Source organism: Ovis canadensis, chromosome 13 (genome assembly GCF_042477335.2).
Source record: "Ovis canadensis isolate MfBH-ARS-UI-01 breed Bighorn chromosome 13, ARS-UI_OviCan_v2, whole genome shotgun sequence".
Lineage (NCBI taxonomy): Eukaryota > Metazoa > Chordata > Mammalia > Artiodactyla > Bovidae > Ovis > Ovis canadensis.
This window is the reverse complement of record NC_091257.1, coordinates 26,625,621-26,647,328: the sequence shown is the minus strand read 5'-3', so window position 1 is coordinate 26,647,328 and position 21,708 is coordinate 26,625,621. Positions and strand designations below refer to the sequence as shown.

At 44.0% G+C, this 21,708-nt stretch overlaps 1 protein-coding gene across 12 annotated transcripts in view; it reads left to right on the top strand.

The window, feature by feature from the left end:
• The window catches only part of PRKCQ (protein kinase C theta), a 154,869-nt gene that overhangs the window by 78,583 nt on the left and 54,578 nt on the right, over positions 1-21,708 (top strand). For all 12 annotated transcript variants that reach the window (XM_069547169.1, XM_069547170.1, XM_069547168.1 and 9 more), the window contains 8 exons: positions 136-298; positions 1,657-1,688; positions 1,785-1,870; positions 3,016-3,145; positions 6,440-6,549; positions 7,526-7,643; positions 9,585-9,745; positions 14,313-14,486. In XM_069547169.1, the coding sequence (XP_069403270.1) occupies positions 136-298; positions 1,657-1,688; positions 1,785-1,870; positions 3,016-3,145; positions 6,440-6,549; positions 7,526-7,643; positions 9,585-9,745; positions 14,313-14,486 (974 nt within the window). The remainder of the gene's footprint in view (positions 1-135; positions 299-1,656; positions 1,689-1,784; positions 1,871-3,015; positions 3,146-6,439; positions 6,550-7,525; positions 7,644-9,584; positions 9,746-14,312; positions 14,487-21,708) is intronic.

The window sequence follows — 21,708 nt, the reverse complement described above, 5'->3', positions numbered from 1 at the left end:
GATGCTAATGGTCTCAAAGCTTGTCTAGGTCCTCATCCATCTCTGCCCCTTCCCCGTTTCCCACCCCTGCGCTGCTCACCCCCAGCTGTGACAGCCATTTCACAGAAGGTCACTGTCCCTGCCCTCTTCCTGCAGACACAAAGGACATGAACGAATTCGAGGCCGACGGCTTCTTTGCTCTACATCACCGCCGAGGAGCCATCAAGCAGGCCAAAGTCCACCACGTCAAGTGCCACGAGTTCACGGCCACCTTCTTCCCACAGCCCACGTTTTGCTCCGTCTGCCATGAATTTGTCTGGTATGGTAACTCGCGTGTGACGCCAAGCTTCAGGTTATGCCTTGTGTCACTTCTTTTGTTTGTTTATTTATTTGGCTGTGTTGGGTCTTAGTTATGGCACACAGGTTTCAGAGCACAGGCTTAGTTGTTCTGAGGCCTGTGGGATCTTAGACCTCTGAGCAAGGACTGAACGCCTGTCCCCTGCATTGCATGGCAGATTCTTAAACCCTGAACCACCGGGGAAGTCCCATGATGCATCTTCTTAATCCACCAGGCCTGGCATGTTCCACCTTGCGGGAGTGTACGGGAATAGGTACTACCTGAGAGTTTCCAGTGGCCTCACCTGGATTGAGAAGGCTCAAATGGTGTGATTCTAGAGAATATTTTCATAATAGAGCTCCTATAGCATGAGGAATCCAGCTCCCTTAAGAAAGATTTCAAGGAAACTCTGGTTTCCAATTACATGGGAAGCTTCTGGGGGTGAGTGGGGAGGGACAGAAGAGGGAGAGATCTTTATTGTAAGCAGAGTTTCATAGTCAAAACTGCCACCAGCTCGACAACCCAACTGTGCTAACTAAATGTCTGCAGAAGGCAACACTTGCCCATTGGAGCTGATGGGTTTCTGTGTTTACAAGGCTCTTGGGTGTCTTAAACAGCCCCCGAACAGAGATTGGTTCAAGCCTCAGTAACCACAGCAGCGAAGGCTACGGTAGACTGGAGACTCAGAATGACTCCTATCTCTTGTTTCAGCCTCCTCCACTCTTTTGGGGTCTTCAGTCCTTTGGGTTCTTGCAGGATTTGTTAATGCACAACCTCTGGCTTAACCAGGGTATCCAGAGGTCGGGTAGACTTTTGGTGGATTTCCATCGACTGTCTTCCTCTAATGACTTGAGCTCCTTCCTATCTAATAGTGAATGTGAACAGAATCAGTCTTAAGGTTGAGAATTTATTAGCTGCAAATGTTCTCAGATACTCAGAAAGAGGAAATAAAGTGTTATATGGATCTCTTTGCTTATCTGTACTGAACTTAGTAAGACAGTGAAAAATTTTAAGTGTCGACATGGAAATTTGCCACCAGGAGCCTGTGATCCATTTCTGGTTGGACATTTTTTTTTGTCTGCATGTTTGTTTGGGAAATATGCAAATGAAAAGGAAATGAACAACTCATTTACTGAATGTTCAGGCTTTTCACAAAGCAGGTCAAAATAAGAGCACACATTAACACTCTTGGCTAATAACAGACGAGGGCTGCTGATCAGAAAACGCTATGTGAGAGCAGGAAGCTATGAGAGCTTGTTCATCTTTTAAATGTTTTTGTGTTTGGTACTACAGTTGCCTCTAACGTCCATATGCATATTTAAACATATGCTTTATTGCAGGGGTCTGAACAAACAAGGCTACCAGTGTCGACGTAAGTGAGAAGGATTTCTGTTGTACTAGCATCGTTCCTTTTGTTTAGCTGTCCCTTAACTTCTGAAAATCTCAAGCTGTAGTTATTTCTTTTCAGAATGTAATGCAGCAATTCACAAGAAGTGTATCGATAAAGTAATAGCAAAGTGCACAGGATCAGCTATCAACAGCCGAGAAACTATGGTACGGACCGAGATTCGCCTTTGTCTGAAATACGATGATTTCATCCTGACATTGCCTGTAACAGCCCGCAAATTCCTTTTTAAAGGACTTTTTAAAAAATTCTTTTCTTTTTTGGTGGCGCTGGGTCTTTGTTGCTGCGTGTGGGCTTTCTCTCGTTTCCAAGAGCAGGGGCCACTCTCTAGCCGCGGCGCTCAGGGCTTCTCATTGTGGTGGCTTTTCTTTGTGCAGAGCATGGTCTCTAGGTTTGCAGGCTTCAGTAGTTGGGGTGCATGGGCTTTGTTGCTCCACGGCATGTGGAATCTTCCCAGACTGGGGATCAAACCCATGTTCCCTGCACTGGCAGGTGGATTTTTATCCACTGTACCACCAGGGAAGTCCAACAACTCCTTACTCCTTGTTCGTAATGCGCAATTCTTAAATTTTTCCAGGCGCGTCAATATCCCTAAAACACTTTCCTCTTAAGTAACAGTTGTTACTGAGACCCAGAACTAGTGTCTTGCCCTCTCCGTGTTTAATCTCCCCATAGATCAAATCAAAATCCTAACAGAGGCTGCTTCAAATGAGCTGTTTTGAGGATTGTGTGAGATATTGCACGTGTAAAAGGCAGCACGGGTAACATGTTCGTCACAGCACCTGGCAGAACTGTTATCTGTGCCTTGTCTCTTCTGTTCATATCTAACCAGCGTGAAAAGTCTCCCCACTCCTCACACTGATAAACCGATGCCTCTAGAGGAGGCATTATATAATAGCTTCCAAAGGTGAAAGCACCAGTTCTAGGTTGAAAGAGAAAAAGGAAAAATTTACATTAAATTAGGAAGGGAAGTCCGTTGATATAACTCCCATTTAAACAAATAACTCTGGTCTCCTTCCTGAAATATTAACCCATCTGCCCAGAGGCGGCAGACTTCAGCTATCTCCAGGTTACCTGAAACGAGCATCTCATGCCCTTGACCCAGAACAGCTAATGGCTTCCTGTCTTCACTGGACATGACTATAAGGCTTGACAAGTAAAAATCGTGACTTCCAATACACATCACTGCAATGTTTTTATTATTCTGTTCATTCTGCAAAAGTCTCTGCTAGAGAAATGACAAGTGGGGAGCCCAGGGACACACAAACCATCACACTCTCTTGTTCCCTTTCAGTTCCACAAGGAGAGGTTCAAAATCGACATGCCGCACAGATTTAAGGTCTACAATTATAAGAGCCCAACCTTCTGTGAGCACTGTGGGACCCTGCTGTGGGGCCTGGCCAGGCAAGGACTCAAGTGTGACGGTGAGTCCCACGCGAAAGGTGCTTGGGGTCCCCACCTACTGAACCTCCAGGGGGGTGGATTTTCAGCTTTGATGAGAGGATGAGGGAGGGAGGGAAGATGAAGATGACTGGCTTGTTCAGCCAGCCTGGAAGAGCCCCGTGGTCCTGAAAGAGAAGTTCTCAGATAACAAGCCACTGCTGTTCTTTCCCTTCCACCTGCCACCACCCCGTGTCTTATTTCCCAGAGAAGTGCATATTCAGGTCCCTTGTCCAGGCTCCTGGCCTGGTGCTGTCTGAGGCACCCAGTCCTTCGGAGCAAGGAGGCGGCAGGCTCCTGACTGGTCCCCTGCCCTGGCCTGTCCCTTCCTGACTCTGGCAGCTCCGGCCATGCCCCTGCCACTCTCCCTGGAACCAGCAAGGACCATTCTGTCTGTGGCCCCATCGAGGATGAGCCTGGTACATCTGCTGGGCTGCTGAAAAGTCCTGTATGGAAAAATTCTCTGGCTTACTGAAGCTGGCACACCTGTCCCCAGAGTGTGCTGTGAACTCCAGCTGCACAGTTTAAATGTTGGAAGTGTCAATCACTGAGTCACGTCCAGCTCTTTGTGACCCCATGGACTGTAGCCCACCAGGCTCCTCTGTCCATGGAATTCTCCAAGGCAAGAAGAGTGGAGCGGGTTGCCATTCCCTTCTCCGGGGCATCTTCCTGACCCAGCAGTTGAACCCAGGTCTCCTGTACTCAGGCAGATTGTTTGCCATCTGAGCCGCCGGGGAAGCCCGCGCAGGGAGCAGCCCAGCTCTGACAGCATGGCCTCCTCCAGGTGACCTGACCATAGAGCCCGAGCTCACTCCCCTTTACCCATCCAGTTATTCAGCCTAACCAGAGAAAAAGCCAGACGGCTTTCTTGCTCTAAAAGCCCAGGTTGCTAAGGCAATAACCTTTAGAAACTGAGATGCCATTTCACCAGGCTTAGGGGGTAGGGAGGAAAAATTCCAACACAAACTATCAGAGCCCTTCTGCCTTTGGAGTGGGGCTGAGAGGGGACAGAGCCTAGATAACGTGTTCAAAGCAAAGGTGCCCCACTCAGCAGGGAGCATTTTATTCTCAATTTAAAAAATTTTTATTGGAGTATAGTTGACGTACACTGTTTTGTTAATTACTTCTATACAGCAAAATGATTCAGTTATACACACACACACACATTATATAATGTGCATACTTTATATGCATTTTTTACACACTCTTTTCCATTATGGTTTATCCTGGGATATTGATTAAACATGCGTGTTTGCTAAGTCACTTTAGTTATGTCTGACTCTTTGCAACCCCATGGACAGGTGCGTGCCAGGCTCCTTTGTCCAAGGGAATCTCTAGGCAAGACTACTACAGTAGGTTCCTCAGCCCTCCTCCAGGAGATCTTCCCAACCCAGGGATAGACCCGTGTCTCTTAAATCTCCTGCATTGGCAGGCAGGTTCTTTACCATTAGCGCCTCCTGGGAAGCCCACTGATTAAACATAGAAGCCACTTTATTTTTTGTGGGTGACCCCATTTTAACTTATGCCACTGGCTAATGTGTGTTGGGTCTTTTAAGTGATAAAGGGGGCTGACCTAAGCAGGAAGATCACCCTTAGATGCCTCCTTATCCACATCCCAGGTGTATCTGCAGGTCTGGTGGAGCCTGGAGTGACATCTTAAGGAAGGCAGGAGATGTTAGGTTTTTCAACTCATTGCTGAAGGCAAACCCACAGGTAGTCAAAATTCATCTGAACCAGAGAAACCTCTGCTGCCCAAGGGACCACCACATACTATCCTGTCTACCCCTGCTCAACAGTCCGTGGGTGGGTGGCCTGGCATTGTGTAGAGTGTCTTTAGGAGTTCACAGGCAACAGGTAGCTGGAGGGTTTCAGGAATGATCAAATCCACACCTCATGGCACCTTGAGTCTGATGGTCTTGGACATCGGGGTTTTCTTCCCTGGAGCCCATCACCCCGCCTGCAGAGGCCACGCTCATCCCAGCAGTGGCTGCTGCCTCCGAGCTCAGAACTCCCGCTAGGATTCCTTGGCATTATTCCACGGCTCCCACGCCCTGCTCTGTCCCCTCATTTCTCAACATTCTTTCTTCTCTGTTCCATTCTCTTCTTTCATTTCCTGGCCTCTGGCCTTCCTTACTTTCCCTCCTTCTCTTTTCCCCTCTTCTCCCCCCAACTTCCTTCCCCCCAAGTCATTTTCTGTTCTTGCTGGAACCCTGCGAGGCGGGGTGCTGTCTACTCCCTCCTCATGCCCCTGTCTGCGTCTCCACCTCCCACTCTCTCCCCTGGGTCTCCCCCTGTCTCTGCCTCCCTCTCTCTTCTTCTTGCTCTCCTGTAAGCCTCCTGCCTAAGTACGTACGGTCACCTCTTATCCTGATCCTGTCTCCTTCCTCTGGCTGCTGAAATTCGCAAGAAATTAGTCATCAGAGGAACTGTTTGCACTCACAGAGATTCAGTTATCACCTACTAGGTTCGTAACAGGCATCTGACATTTTGATCCTGGTGGGCAGGGAGCCTTTCTGCACGGCACATCAGAGAGGAGCTTAGATCTGGTACACTTTTTAACAGTAAGATAGTTGCTCAGTCCCTGCTAACTGCCTCCCTCTCTCTCCCTTCCAGTGATGGGTAGGAAATGGGAGCTGGGGCTGCCCAACATAAAGCCTGCATCTGGGAGCCAGGAAGAGTCAAGTAAATCAGACAGGGTTCAGAGGACAGAGGCCATTATAAGTAGCATCTTCACTGTACTGAAGATTTCACTTCTGATGGGTTTTTTTTTACAACTATCTATGGTTTATACTTACTTACATAGAAAATGCTATTTTGTTTTATTGTGAACGGCCTGTTTAGTGAAAACTAAAGGTAAAGACAGCTAAAGTATCATCTAAATATTTCAATAACATTTTGAAAGATAAAAGAAAAGTTGTATTTGGTGAACACCTTTTGGAGGCCAATCACTGTGCTCAGTTTGTGCACACAAATGGGCGGCAGCCTTCCTTGCCATCAACAAGGCTCTGGCTCAGCCTCGAGCAGCAGTCGTGTCCCAGCATCATGCCAAAAGGCACCTGCCAGGTGCATGAGTATCTCAGTGAAGCAGAGGTGGATGCTTGGTGGCATAATAAGAGCACCGCCCTAATATCTGTCTTCAGCGTCTCCCTCTGTGGGGAAGATGGTGCTGGAGGTTTGCCAATTGTCTGTAGGACGTACCTGCACCCAAAACAGATCGTGTTCAGAGTGTCTGGAAGTTGGTTCTGTCGCCCTTGCTCACGGCGTTGCTTCTCTTTCAGCATGTGGCATGAATGTGCATCACAGATGCCAGACAAAGGTGGCCAACCTTTGTGGTATAAACCAGAAGCTGATGGCTGAAGCGCTGGCAATGATCGAGAGCACTCAGCAGGTAGGAATGGCTTTTAGGGGACAAGTGCCCGCAGTTTCAACAAGGACTATTTCAGTCCCTTCACTCTTGGACTTGTAACAACTGTATGGGGAAATCTGGAATCTGTTTCCAAGCTCTTGCCTTGACCCTGGCTTTCATCTGCAAGTCCACACCCCCACTTTGAGATGTTTGTTTAATGCATTTCGCTTGTGGGGATCTTTGTAAGAGCTTAAATTCTTCATGGAATGAGCAGGGACACAAACAAATGTATTCATTAAAATTATTGAGGATTCACTGCTGGCTTTATACCTGTATAAGATGACTATGTAATAGCTGGTGGGAAAAACATTTGCTGAAATCATCTCCAAAATGCCCCCAAAACACTGAATCCGAGGCAGCTTTGCCTTTCCGCTCAGTAGCGTGCTGAATCCTCACATCTGTGAACAAACCCTCTTTGAGACTTGGCTTTGGGACTTCCCTGGTGGTCCAGAGGTTAAGACTTCACCTTCCAGTGCAGGAAGTGTGAGTTTGATCCCTGGTCAGGGAGCTAGGATCCCACATGCCTTGCCCCAAAAAACCAAAACATAAAACAGAAGTAATATTGTAACAGCTTCAAGGAAGACTTTAAAAATGGTCCGCTCTTAAAAAAAAAAGAAAAGAAAGAAAGAAATCTTAAAGACTTGGCTTTGCCTACTTGAGCTATTTTTCCATCCATTGGTCTTTGATTCCTATTTGTGACTGAGCGCAGTGGGGAGTGTGGGAAAAACCAGTGGGCCCCCAGAAAATATGAAGGAAGTGAGCACGCTCTGCTGGTGCATAAAATATAATAGACGTTCACAGGGTACGGGATCCTAAGAGAGTGCCGAGGAGGAGAGGTTCGGTTATCCTACGTATTCAGGGATCTGAAATGGCTTCGGGACCATGGACAGCGGCATGCATGGTCCCGTCTGTGGTTGAGTGGGTAGGTGGGTAGTCTGACTCCTTGTTTGTAACCCAGGCTCGCTGCTTAAGAGATTCTGAGCACATCTTCAGAGAAGGTCCAGTTGAAATTGGTCTCCCGTGCTCCATAAAAGGTGAAGCAAAGCCGCCGTGCATACCAGGACCAGGGAAAAAAGGTAGCTATCCCTATTCACAGTGGAATTGTCATCAGTAATTCATCTTCATTAACCTGAGTCCAGGACTTCCCTGGTGGCTCAAAAGGTAAAGAATCTGCCTGGAATGCAGAAGACCCGGGCTTGATCCCTGTGTGGGGAAGGTTTCCCTGGAGAAGGGAATGGCCACCCACTCCAAGTATTCTTGCCTGGAGAAGCTCATGGACAGAGGAGCCTGGCGGGCTACAGTCCAGGGGGTCACAAAGAGTCGGACCCAACAGAGGAACTGACACTTTCTCTAAGACTTTCTGGGTTAAAGCCTCCTTTTACCTGGCCTGATGAATGATTCTTTTCTAGTTAGAAATTACCGACCTAGCCCCCCACAAAGAGGCTTCTACTTCTAGAAGTAAAACCAAAATACAGCCCACTAGAAAAGCTTTGGAAGTGGATGGGGTTATGGGACGTTGGGGTGGGGGTAAGAAGATGGGGTTCCTCTGAAATAATGGCAATATTCTCAGAAATAATGGCAAACTTTTCCTTAGAATTTTAGAATGTTATTGCCTGCCATGGTCCAACTGTTTTACAAAACTGAATCCTCCATAGAGCACTAAGGTAGAAATACCACAGACCATCTTATTCTGTACTTTGAGACTTTACTGGAAAGTTTAAGATTAGAATGGGGAAGAATAGCCAACATCCTTAACATTTTATGGTATTATGGAAGCCCATCCAGCCTCCTGTTGGAAGGTGCTTTTTGAGAGGTTGTGACTGTGTGGTTCTCAATTTTTATTTTTTTAACACCAAAACCATTTTGTATTGAGGTATAGCCAATTAATTAATGTTGTGATAGTTTCAGGTGAACAGCAGAGGGACTCAGCTATATGTATACATGTGATTCTGAATAGTTTCAACATATATTATAAAATACTTATTTTCCTTGGACGTAGAATATGCAAGACAAACCTAGAGTGGTAAAGACAAACCTGGAGTGGTAAAGAATCCTCCTGCCAAGGCAGGAGACACAGGAGATGCAGCTTCAGTCCCTGGATGGGAAAGATCCCCTGGAACAGGAAATGGTAACCTGCTCCAGTATTCTTGCTTGGAAAATTCCATGGACAGAGAGGCCTGGCAGGCTACAGTCCATGGAGTCTCAAAGAGTTGGACATGACTGAGCACACACATAATTCCAACCACAAAAAGGATAGGATAATTATGTGCTATGAGGTGCCATCAAGTGATATCACAGTAAATAAGTGTGTCAATCAATATGTTATGCATGTTAACTTAGCACAATGTGATATGTCAAGTATATTTCAATTTTAAGAAAAGAAATGTTCTAAGAGGGTGGGAGGAAGGTTCCAGGAAAGTTGGTCTACAACTTCTCTGGCATGGGGTGAGGAATAAATTGTCTGTAAATTTTTTTAAAGAAGTGTTTGGATTAGACTTGGGAAAGGTCTCTGGGTAAACCATGTCTCAGAGACAATCAAAATAGGCAGCATCTTGACCTGAAGACTGTGGCAAATGATTCCATTCGGGCCTTCAGTGATCTGCTATCCAGTTCTTCTTCCCTATATGGTAGGTCACAGAAATTGATGCCGTTATGCCTGCAAACCATGCAAGCAATGGGGAGTCATTTTCCCTCCAGTTCAGCTAAAATCCCTATATGTCCATGATCTGGCATTATCTAAAGTGCTTGTTTCTGCTGCAGAGATGGTCTTTTGCTGGTTGGAATGTTTCTTAACCTGACATTTTCCCCAGTCTGTCCCATAAAGAGACACGGTCCACCCCCCAGATTTCAGGCTTCCAGGCAGGAGGTGCTCCTTTTGCCCTGCAGGAACCCCTTTCTGAGCTGTTGCGGATGAAACTTCAAAACAGGATATGAAAAAGAAAGCAGGTTCTCAGAATAGCTAGGAAGATGTTCCGCTGTTCCTTGTTTCCTTTTAACCCCTGGCTTATCATTTTCAGAGCCTCAGGGGATCTCCTGGGAGTCTCCCTTGGAAGAGATGGAGAAAGCATGCGATCGTCCAGAACCTGAGCCGAACAAAGAAAGAAGTTCTCTACGTATGAAACTAAAAATCGAGGATTTCACCTTGCACAAAATGCTGGGGAAAGGAAGTTTTGGCAAGGTATGATACTGTATGTAGGATTCTGTGGGCCAGATGACAGAAACTGAGAAGCAAAGCTCTTGCCAGTGGAACTGAGCTGGTGGGACCAAAATGAGGCATGGATGTGCAGAGAGAGGCTTCCTGGGCGGGAGCTGTGATGTGATGTGATGTATGTTAGAGGGCAGAGAGAGGTCTGAATCAAAAGGGACCCAGGGGCTTCCTGGTGGCTCAGACAGTAAAGAATCTGCCTGCAAAGCAAGAGACCTGGGTTCTATCCCTGGGTTGGGAAGATCCCCTGGAGGAGGGTGTGGCAACCCGCTCCAGTGTTCTTGCCTGGAGAATCCCCATGGACAGAGGAGCCTGGCGGGCTACAGTCCACGGGGTCGCACAGCCTCGGACACAACTGAGCGACTAAGCACAGGGAGCTCTTGGGAGCAGCAGCCTCTACTCCCTGGGGAAAAACAGCTCCAGCCGTCTCACTTTGAAGGTGTTCATCCCACTAGCTTCTGAGCGTGGTATCTTCGGACGCCAACGAAGCGGGGAGGTGCCCCGGCCAGTTCCTGTCTCATAGATATTTTTGTTTCACTGGTGGTTTTGTTGTTGTTTTGCTCCTTTCTTCAACCCAGAGTGTGGTTTTACTTTCCTTATGATTTTTTTCTCAGTCTTGTCTTAGCTTAGGGCTACTGGAATAAAACACCACAGAGGGGGGCAGCTTCAACAGCAGAAGTGTATCTCTCCCAGTTCTGGAGGCTGGACATCCTGGGTCAAGGTGTGGACAGGGCTGTCCCTCCTGAGGCCTCCCTCCTTCCCGGGTGTAGACGCTGTCTTCTCCCTGTGTCCTGATTCCCTCTTCTTATGAGGATGCCACTTCGATGGCATCAGGGCCCATCCTAATGACCTCATTTGAACATAATCATCTCTGTAAAGACCCTGTCTCCAAATAAGGTCACACTCTCAGGTGCTGGGGGTTTAGGACTTCAGCATATGAATTATTAAGGCTCCCCTGGCGGCTCAAATGGTAAAGAATCTACCTGCAATGCGAGAGACCTAGGCTTGATCACTGGGTCAGGAAAATTCCAGAGGAGACTGTCCATGGAATTATCTGGAAGGGACACAGTGCAGCCCAGAATTACAGCCATAACTTGAGTGTCTTAGGAAAAGTTTCACGGAGGAGTCCCTCCTCTCAATTATTCCTGCCACTCACTCAACGTATGGGCTCTCTATCGTGGGGGGCGAGGAGGAGGAGGAAAACATAGTCTAAGAAATTATAATCAACTATCAGTGACGAGAAGATTGTCAAGTCAGTGATGTAAAGAGGGATGTCATGGAATACAGGCTTTTACGTTATATTGGCTATTAAGGATATCTCACGATGGCACCCCACTCCAGCACTCTTGCCTGGAAAATCCCATGGATGGAGGAGCCTGGTAGGCTGCAGTCCATGGGGTCGCTAAGAATTGGACACAACTGAGCGACTTTACTTTCACTTTTCACTTTCCTGCATTGGAGAAGGATATGGCAACCCACTCCAGTGTTCTTGCCTGGAGAATCCCAGGGACAGTGGAGCCTGGTGGGCTGCCGTCTATGGGGTCGCACAGAGTTGGACACGACTGAAGCGACTTAGCAGCAGCAGCAGCAGTTGTTTTTTTATTTATATTGGATGTCACTTCTTGGAGAATTTTAGCCAGAGACTACTGTTCCATGAATTTGTGCAGCCAAGGCCAGCATTATGCTCAGCACCTGCTCACCAGACTTGGGCTGTAAAACTTACCCAGTTTAATAATAAACAAGCTGAAATGCACCTAGGTCTTGCCATAGCTGAATGAGTTTGTACTGCTAGTAGGGGTCGGTTTTAATACCAAGGAAGCGCCTTTGGCAAAACCCACTCTGCCCTGCCATCTGTAGCCAATAGCTATTAGTTTGTTTCCACAATAGCACAAACCATCGCAGGCTCACTTGTGTTATTCTGAGTGCAATAGGCAATTTTACAGCCAGTCTTCATTAAAATGTAGCATCAATTAATATGCCATGATAGCCTGTTAACCAAAAATTGAAAGGACATTATAGAGATGGAGATTGCCTTTTCGACTTCTTAGTTTAAGGCTGGTTTGGAGGAATGTTTTATTGAAAGAAGCAATTACCAAAAGAGGATTTCTAATTGTTATAGAAATGTTTTTCTTTGTTTTCTGGGTAGATTTCTACTTTTCAACAAGGTTAACGCAGCCTTAAGTTAAACCTACCTGCCTTAGTATATAACCCAATGGACAGCTGAGAGCTTCAGTAGCCTCGGCTCTGTGACTAAGCTCCTCCCCATCAGAATCCCAGATCCCTGGACCCCAAGGGGACTGCACTGTGGGGGCCCAGTGAGAGAGGGGAGCCCCAAAGCAGAATATATTTCCTTTTCTTGAACTCCAAAACTTGTTCTTGTTTTTCTTTCTTTTTTTTTCACTCTATAGATATGGTTCCTCACCAAAATGGTAGCCTGTTTTGGTTCCCCATTGATTTTAGGCCCAGGAGAATAAATGGCATGTTTTCTGGGGTTATGCACATTATTTCCCTGATGGCTCAGATGGTAAAGATTCTGACTGCCAGGCAGGAGACATGGGTTCGATCCCTGGGTTGGGAAGATCACCTGGAGAAGGGAATGGCTACCGAGTCTGGTATTTTCACCTGGAGAATTCCATGGACAGAGGAGCCTGGTGGGCTATAGTCTGTGGGGTCGCAGAGAGTTGGACACAACTGACTGACTCACACTTTCACCTTCATGCCTGAATTCTCATCTAAGCTCTGCCCTATCAAGCCAGCTACCCCCAAAGCTATGTGTCTGCACTGTATTATTTTAAACATAGACACATGCATTTTCCACTCTTGGTGTGTCTTCATGAACTTCAGCATTCCTCAAAAGTCACTAAAAGAAACAAGTGATGAGTGGGAGTTTTGAAGTATAGTTGATTTACAGTATTATATTAGCGGCAGATGTGTTGTAACATAATGATTCAGTAGTTTTATAGATTGGATTCTAAAGTTATTACAGAATAATGGCTCTGTTTCACCGTGAGATTCAAATATCCCCGCTGCTTATTTATTTTACACAGAGCAGTTCGTACCTCTTAATCCCATGCCCTTGTCTTGGCCCTCCCCCCGACTGGAAACCACTGGTTTGTTCTCTATATCCGTGAGTCTGCTTCTGTTTTGTTACATATATTCGTTCTGGTTTTAGATTCCAATAACTGTCATTCAGAAAGCATTTTAGAGTTTGCAAGTCGCTTCCCCACCTGGTGTGTGATTTTCACAACAGTCCTGTAAGTCAGCAGTGTGGTGATAGTTATGGCTTTTCCACATTAGGGAACCGAAGCCCAGGGAGGTTGCTTTGTGAGCCCACATTCCCACAGCTGGTAAATGTCTGTGAAATGAGGCCAGAGCTGTGGCTTTCTGACTCCACAGGCCGTGCCCTCACTTCTATCAGTTGCCTGTGGCTGCATCATCTGCAAGAATGCAGGTTGGAGCAACCCTCCACTCTAAGCCGTCTGGTGTCCTGTCTTATAAGATGCCTGAAACTGAGTGGAAAAAGTCAGCTTTGGAGTCAGATTTTCCACTGAGTAGCTTTGTGAGTTTGAGATAGTTACCCTTTGACCCTAGGTTTCTTTTATTATTACTATCTGTATTGCAGAGCGTTCTGAACCCAGAATTAAACAGGTACTAAAATTAGATAGCATGTGTAGAGCCTGTAGCAGAATGTCTGGCACATAGTAGGTCTTGAAGATAATGTTAGTGTCTGTGCCATCAGAGGAAACGCTGTGCATTCTTTAAGTACATCAGGACAGTTATATTTCTCACGTATGCTTTTTGGCCTTGAAAAAGTGGGTAAAACGTGGAATAAGGTTTTATGCTCATTTTTGTTGATTATTTCAAAAGCAGTCAAGTCTTCCTCTTCCTTGCTTGCTGCTGCTTCCTCAATACACATTTTTCTCTGATTTTTTTTTTTATAAACTTAGGTCTCTGGGCAGACAGGACACTTCAAAAAAAATTGTATTGGCGTATAGCTGGTTTACAGTGTTGCGTATCTGCTGTATAGGAAAGTGAATCAGCTATACATGTACATGTATCTCCTCTTCTCTGGATTTCCTTCCCATTTCGGTCCAAGCATTGGGTAGCATTTCTTCAACTATATAGTGGGTTCTCATTCGTTATCTGTTTTATCCATAGTAGTGTGTGTGTATCAATCCCAACCTCCTAATCCATCCCCCTTGATGTCCATGCCTTCGTTCTCTACATCTGTGTGTCTGTTTCTGCTTTGCAAATAGGTTCATGTATACAATTTTCCTAGATTCCACTTTAAATAGAGTCTTTCCAGGGGCTGAGAATAACCCATCTGATTTTGTGAAACCCTTTGAAAGGTAGAGTGGATGAAGCTGTTAATAGCATCCCACACCAGTAAAACTCTGTCTCCATAAAGGGGATAGAGGAGGATTGGAGAATTAATTCTGTTTCCTCCCCCAGTACCTCTCTCTCATGCACATCATGAGTCTTCTTTATCAAGTGTCAATCCAAATTCTAAAATAACCCTGCTTCTTCTGATTCCTTCCAGGTCTTCCTAGCAGAGTTCAAGAAAACCAATCAATTTTTCGCAATAAAAGCCTTAAAGAAAGATGTGGTTTTGATGGACGATGACGTGGAGTGCACAATGGTAGAGAAGAGGGTCCTCTCCTTGGCCTGGGAGCATCCGTTCTTAACACATATGTTCTGCACATTCCAGACCAAGGTAAGGCTTCTGCCCAGATGGTCCTTCATCTCTACACCCTCAGCCAGTAGGTCTGGGTGCTCCTGCAGAACAGGAGACACGGGGCGCCCACTCCATGTATTTATTTCTTTTTTGAGTCCACCCTCCATCCAACTAAGCAAGCCTTTCACAGTTGTTTAGAGGGGAAGAAACTTGTTTGGAAAGAAACAAGTTTTCTTGTTTGGAAAAATGCAGGAAACTTGCATTTTCTAATGCAGTTGACTGGGGAAAGGGCCTTACTTCTGGTTTTGCTTGCTCGCTTTTTAGAATTCAGTTTAACTACTGTAACAAGGATTCTAAGTAGTGTGTGACTTGCTTAACAAAGCAGTGCTTTGTGAAAGGGAAAAGGTGCGACATCTGTTCATCTACCATACATATATTTCAGGAGACAAAATTTGGAAAAATGGATCAAAATGTGTGTGTACTGTTATTTCCCTTTATAAGGCCAGTAGAACATCATCCTTGAGAGCATATTTTACCAGGAACTGAGCAGCCAGATAAAACTGTGAATTTTGTCAAAATGCCTCTTATTTTGGGAGAATGTTCCTCCTGATCTGCTTTCTCTTTAAAATTAAAACACACACACACACACACTTTTTTTCTAACTTAAAAGTTATTCAGGATCATTTTAGAAAATTTGCTTATATGCTTAAAGAAAATCATATATATCCCATTACTTGGGTATAGTCACCATTTCTGTGTTGAAGTTTATCCTTCTAGATTTCCCCCCATTGGGTTCATAAAAATAAAAATAACCGGTTCGTGTAAATACCTCCTGCTCTGTACCTTGCACTTTAACACTCTGTACATTTCCTGACATCTGAAGATACCCTTCTGCAATGTGATTTATCTCATTAGGCTATTTCTAAATTTTGTTCTGATTTAAATAACACGGAAATGAACATTCCTGTAGATCACTCATCCGTATAAACATTATGGTTTTCTATTTTTCTGCTGTACTTGACCCTATCCCCATGTGGAAGGCCTAGAATTGTGTTGTATGTAGCCAAGAATAATAAGCAGACCCATGGGGAGCTATGTGGTTAAGTTCCAAAGAAAATGAGGAAATTTTTCTCTTGTTCTATTTCAAGCCTTGATGGTAATGTACTAACTTAGTATAAGTAGCATCGTCTGCCTCCAGCCACAGAAGTGTTAGTGGGGAAACTGGGAATCAGCCAGTAAATGTGGACGGTCACTTAGGGATTCCATCACCACTTCTCCAGCTGCCAATAGACTCTCAAGCGTTTAATTAGGGAATAGATGAATAAATGTACTTAGCTAAAATAAGGAAAGATATAAGCATCTGAATGCAGAGTTCCAAAGAATAGCAAGAAGAGATAAGAAAGCCTTCCTCAGCGATCAGTGCAAAGAAATAGAGGAAAACAACAGAATGGGAAAGACTAGAGATCTCTTCAAGAAAATTAGAGATACCAAGGGAAAACTTCATGCAAAGATGGGCTCGATCAAGGACAGAAATGGTATGGATCTAACAGAAGCAGAAGATATTAAGAAGAGGTGGCAAGAATACAGAGAAGAACTATAAAAAAAAGATCTTCACGACCACGATAATCATGATGGTGTGATCACTCACCTAGAGCCAGACATCCTGGAATGTGAAGTCAAGTGGGCCTTAGGAAGTATCACTACGAACAAAGCTAGTGGAGGTGATGGAATTTCAGTTGAACTATTTCAAATCTTAAAAGATGATGCTGTGAAAGTGCTGCACTCAATATGCCAGCAAATTTGGAAAAGTCAGCAGTGGCTACAGGACTGGGAAAGGTCAGGTTTCATTCCAATCCCAAAGAAAGGCAATGCCAAAGAATGCTCAAACTACCGCACAGTTGTACTCATCTCACATGCTAGTAAAGTCATGCTCAAAATTCTCCAAGCCAGGCTTCAGCAGTACGTGAACCGTGAACTTCCAGATGTTCAAGCTGATTTTAGAAAAGGCAGAGGAACCAGAGATCAAATTGCCAACATCCGCTGGATCATCAAAAAAGCAAGAGAGTTCCAGAAAAACACCTATTTCTGCTTTATTGACTATGCTAAAGCCTTTGACTGTGTGGATCACAATAAACTGTGGAAACTTCTGAAAGAGATGGGAATGCCAGACCACCTGACCTGCCTCTTGAGAAACCTGTATGCAGGTCAGGAAGCAACAGTTAGAACTGGACATGGAACAACAGACTGGATGCAAATAGGAAAAGGAGTGCGTCAAGGCTGTATATTGTCACCCTGCTTATTTAACTTCTATGCAGAGTACATCAGGAGAAACGCTGGGCTGGAAGAAGCACAAGCTGGAATCAAGATTGTTGAGAGAAATATCAGTAACCTCAGATATGCAGATGACACCACCCTTATGACAGAAAGTGAAGAGGAACTAAAAAGCCTCTTGATGAAAGTGAAAGAGGAGAGTGAAAAAGTTGTCTTAAAGTTCAACATTCAGAAAACGAAGATCATGTGGTCTGGTCCCATCACTTCATGGGAAATAGATGGAGAAAGAGTGGAAACTGTGACAGACTTCATTTTTTGGGGCTCCAAAATCACTGCAGATGGTGATTGCAGCCATGAAATTAAAAGACGCTTACTCCTTGGAAGGAAAGTTATGACCAGTCTAGATAGCATATTCAAAAGCAGAGACATTACTTTGCCAGCAAAGGTCCATCTAGTCAAGGCTATGGTTTTTCCTGTGGTCATGTATGGATGTGAGGGTTGGACTGTGAAGAAGGCTGAGCACTGAAGAATTAATGCTTTTGAGCTGTGGTGTTGGAGAAGACTCTTGAGAGTCCCTTGGACTGCAAGGAGATCCAACCAGTCCATTCTGAAGGAGATCACCCCTGGGATTTCTTTGGAAGGAATGATGCTGAAGCTGAAACTCCAATACTTTGGCCACCTCATGCGAAGAGTTGACTCATTGGAAAAGACTCTGATGCTGGGAGGGATTGGGGGCAGGAGGAGAAGGGGCGACAGAGGATGAGATGGCTGGATGGCATCACTGACCCGATGGACTTGAGTTTGAGTGAACTCCAGGAGTTGGTGATGGACAGGGAGGCCTGGCGTGCTGCGATTCATGGGGTCACAAAGAATTGGACACGACTGAGCAACTGAACAATATCTATCTATTTCTATTCTGCTATTGCCTATTTCAGTTCAGTTCAGAGTCTTCACAGTGCTTCACAATGCCATTTCACAATGCTTCAAGTACAGTATGCGATCACTGAGTGCTTTCTCATGGTCTGGGTTTGCATTGTGAAGGATATAGAAATAATATAGTCTCTGACCTAGAGAATTTCATACTCTGTGGAGCTGAAGTAGCTCTGTTGGGAGAGTGTTAGACTGAAGATCTAAAGGTCCCTCGTTCAGTCCTGGGTTTCAACAGGCAAACCTTCTCTTGTGGCTTCCCTGGTGGCTTAGATGGTAAACCATTGCCTGCAATCGAACCCAGGTTCGATCCCTGGGTTGGGAAGATCCTCTGGAGAAGGAAATGGCAACCTACTCCAGTACCCTTGCCTGGAAAATTCCATGGACAGAGGAGCCTGGTAGGCTATAGTCCATGGGGTTGCAAAGAGTCAGACATGACTGAGCAACTACACTTTTTCAAAGAGGCGACAATGATACTTCTAAAGGTGGTAAGTAATATTAATTGCAGAATGCTGACTTTTAAGTACCAGAGCTGAGAAAAAATTGAAATTAGAATTTGAATAGGCAGTAAAGGTCTTGGGTAACAGAAGTGTAGAGGCTATAAGAGGGCATGAAGGAAGAAAGGGATTGTGATAAGCTGTTTAAGTAGGCTTATGTTTTTACAGCAGAAAGGAGTTTGGGATTCCTGGTATTGAAGGTTACAGAGATTTCCTGCTAGACGGTTCCTCCTGGAGATCAGAAATGTCTGTTGGTCTTGGATGGTGCAGATATTTTACTGAAAGACAAAATAAGGAACTCTGCCCAACTGTCTTGTTCTGTGTTCTAGATTTGCTTTGCACCCTGGGGGTTATGTAGTCTCACTTTTCCTCTTGAAATATTGTGAGGCTTTTATCAAACTGCTAAATGCACCTCAGACCAGGCTTCTAGGAAATCAAATTTCTCTTGGCACCTTTTCCTGCTGTTGTTTTTTGTTGGAATATAATTGCTTTACAATACTGTGTTAGTTTCAGCTGCACAATGACGTGAATCAGCCATATGTATCCGTATATCCCCTCCCCGCCCCAGGACATCACAGAGCACCGAGCTGAGCTCCCTGTGCCGTACAGCAGCTTCCCACTAGCTGTGTTTATGCGTTTGTTTGACTGTTGTTTTCATATCTTGCAGAGAAGGCTGCCGTGAAGTCCATTTTCTAAGAAATAGGCATAATTCTGTCTCTGATTGTCAGTTCTCAGGGGTTATTTACATTTTTCCTTGTTATAGGAAATGCTCTTCAAATTCCAAGCCTATGGAATGCTTTACCAAAACCAGAGCAGTAAATGCACAAGAAAAAATGTTACAGAATGTACACGTACAATGCAAAAATGACTGTCTCACTAGATTTCAAGGAATTAAGTTCTTTTAGAGATGGTGGGGAAGGGGAGGCAAAGCTTACATTATTACACTTTCTGAAGGACCCTCAGTTGTTTTGAGATACCTTGATTTTTAAATTTAATTTTTGATAGTGTATAGAGGCTGTGCAGTATTATAAAGTTATAGGTGTATAATTCAGTGATTCACAATTTTCAAAGATTACATTCTATTTATAGTTATTATAAAATATTTAGATTTCCCATGTTGTGCAATATATCCTTCTAGCCCGTTTTGTACTTAATAGTCCTGATTTATTTAAACCTTGTATGTCAAACAGAATAACCAAATGCCACAAGTGAGTGTAAAAAGCAGCAATTTACATGAATAATGATTTTCTCTGTGTAAGTTTAGAATGTAGTCAGTTGGGAAAAGGGCCTTACTTCTGGATTTCGTCTGCTTACTTGTTTAGAATTGGGTTTTAACTTCTATAACAATGAGGATTTGAAGCAGTCAAAGACTGCTTTGTCTACTTGAATTTTTTTGTGATTCCATACAGATTTTAGGATTATTTGTTCTCGTTCTGCGAAAAATGTCATAGGTATTATGATAGATATTGCATTAAATCTTTAGATGGTTTTCAGTAGTAAGGACATTTTAACAATATTAATTCTTTCAATCCACGAACACGGGGTATTTTCCACATTTTCTTTGTATCATGTTGAATCTCCTACATCAGTGTCTTTTAGTTTTCAGAATACAGGTCTTCCACCTCTTAAGTTAATCCCTAGGTATTTGATTCTTTTCTGATGCAATTGTAAACAAGATCGTTTTGCTTTTTCTTTACAACAGTTCATTATTAGTGTACAAAATGCATTGTATTTCTGCATATCAATTTTGTATCCTGCAACTTTATTTATCAGCTCTAATAGTTTTTTCACTGTATCTTTAGGGTTTTCTATGTGTAGTATCATATGATCTGCAAATAGTGACAGTTTTACTATTTCCTTTCCAATTTGGAAAGAGTTCCAGCAGTTCCCCCACATGTTTGGCTGATGCCTTAAGGTTAGTAAACGGTCTAAGTGTCCTTTAAATCACTGTTTCTTTCCATGTGTCCCAAAGTGGGCAAGTCTGTGTACAGGCCTCTCAGGGGTATCCTTCCTACTGCAGACCACGGTGTCAGAGGTGGATCCTAGTTTTCTTTTTAATTGGAAGATAATTGCTTTACAATGTTTTGTTGGTTCTGCTGTGCCACAATGTGAATGGCCATAAGTGAACATACATCCCCTCCACCCACCCCTCTAGGTTCCTGGTAGTGCTGGGTCTCGGTCCCTCTATCATTTCTTGAGCAGAAGCTATTCAGTCAGCCCTCAGTTCTTCAGGAGGAATTGCTTTCTGTGTAGATCAGTGTGTCCATAGAAGGAATCTTTTAACTGTGCTGGCAAATTAAAATCTATCAGAAACTAATTAATCATAAAACTTTGAAAATAACGCTTCATAAATCACTTTGGAAAGTCACCGTTAATTCAACAAATGTGGTTTCTTGTGGACCTACTGTTTGTTAAGTTCTATGCTTCCCCAACAGAGGCAAGACTCAAACTATAGGGACTCAGTAGCTAGCTTGGAAGAACAGTAGTCTGCTTTCTTGATTTTAAGATGCTATTAGTATTAGATGCCCTATTTTCTTGATACAGAAAATTATTTTAAAAACTAGGAGCCATGTCTCTGAAATTGTCTAAATGTGAATTGACATGTATGGTCAATTAGAAATTACATTGGCTGCTAGTAATAGAGACTGGAAACAATGACTTAAATGAGACAGAAGTCAGTCTCTTCATACGAAAGGAGTTAGTTCCCTGATGTCCGAGACCCAGGAACCATCTGCTGCACTGTGTTCTCATCCTTAAGAGTACGCCTCAGTCCAGTATGGCTACTGGAGCTCAGCTGTCACAGCCACATTCTAGGGAGGAAAGAACAACCCCATGCCTGCTAGGCCTTCTTTATCAAGTCATTTTTGCAAAAGACTTACAAAAAGCTGCTGTTTACCTCTCCCTGACTCTTCTATAGCTCTAAGGAGAGCTGGAAAGTTGAACCTTTAAGACGAGCACACCATCATCCAGAATATTTTTTTCTAAGAAAGAGAGGCAACCAGACATTTCTGCTCTAACATATTTTTAGATTAAAATATATGATTCAAACTAGCTTTACTGAAGTCAATTTAGCACCAGATAATTTCCTAGGAACCTTAAATAAGATAATATACTTAATTCTGTAATCCCAGTGAAGTAGATATTATTCCATTTTACCTATGAGAAAACTGAAGCTAGGAAAGATGAACTTTGTCTTAAGGCCACTGAGATGGAAACAGCATGCAATCTTACCAGGGCATCTTTGTCCAGATATGGGATTCCTATATATTCATACCATGTAAGTGTCTTAGTGATATGTCATCTCGTAGTATCTAAATGTTCACCTACAGGGGGGAAAAACACACAGAAAAATAGTATTCTTCTGTTTCATTATACTAAAGTAAAAGTTCAATAACTCGAGTACCCAAAGTTTTTCTAATCTAACTCTGATAACCCTAGGTGGGGGGTGGGGGAGTGGGGGAAGGGTTTGGAAAGTGTTAAAAACATAAAACTCAACTGAGTAAACTTAGAGATCTAATTATGTTTTTGCAATAATTCATGAATCAAATAGCATCCTATTTAGGAAG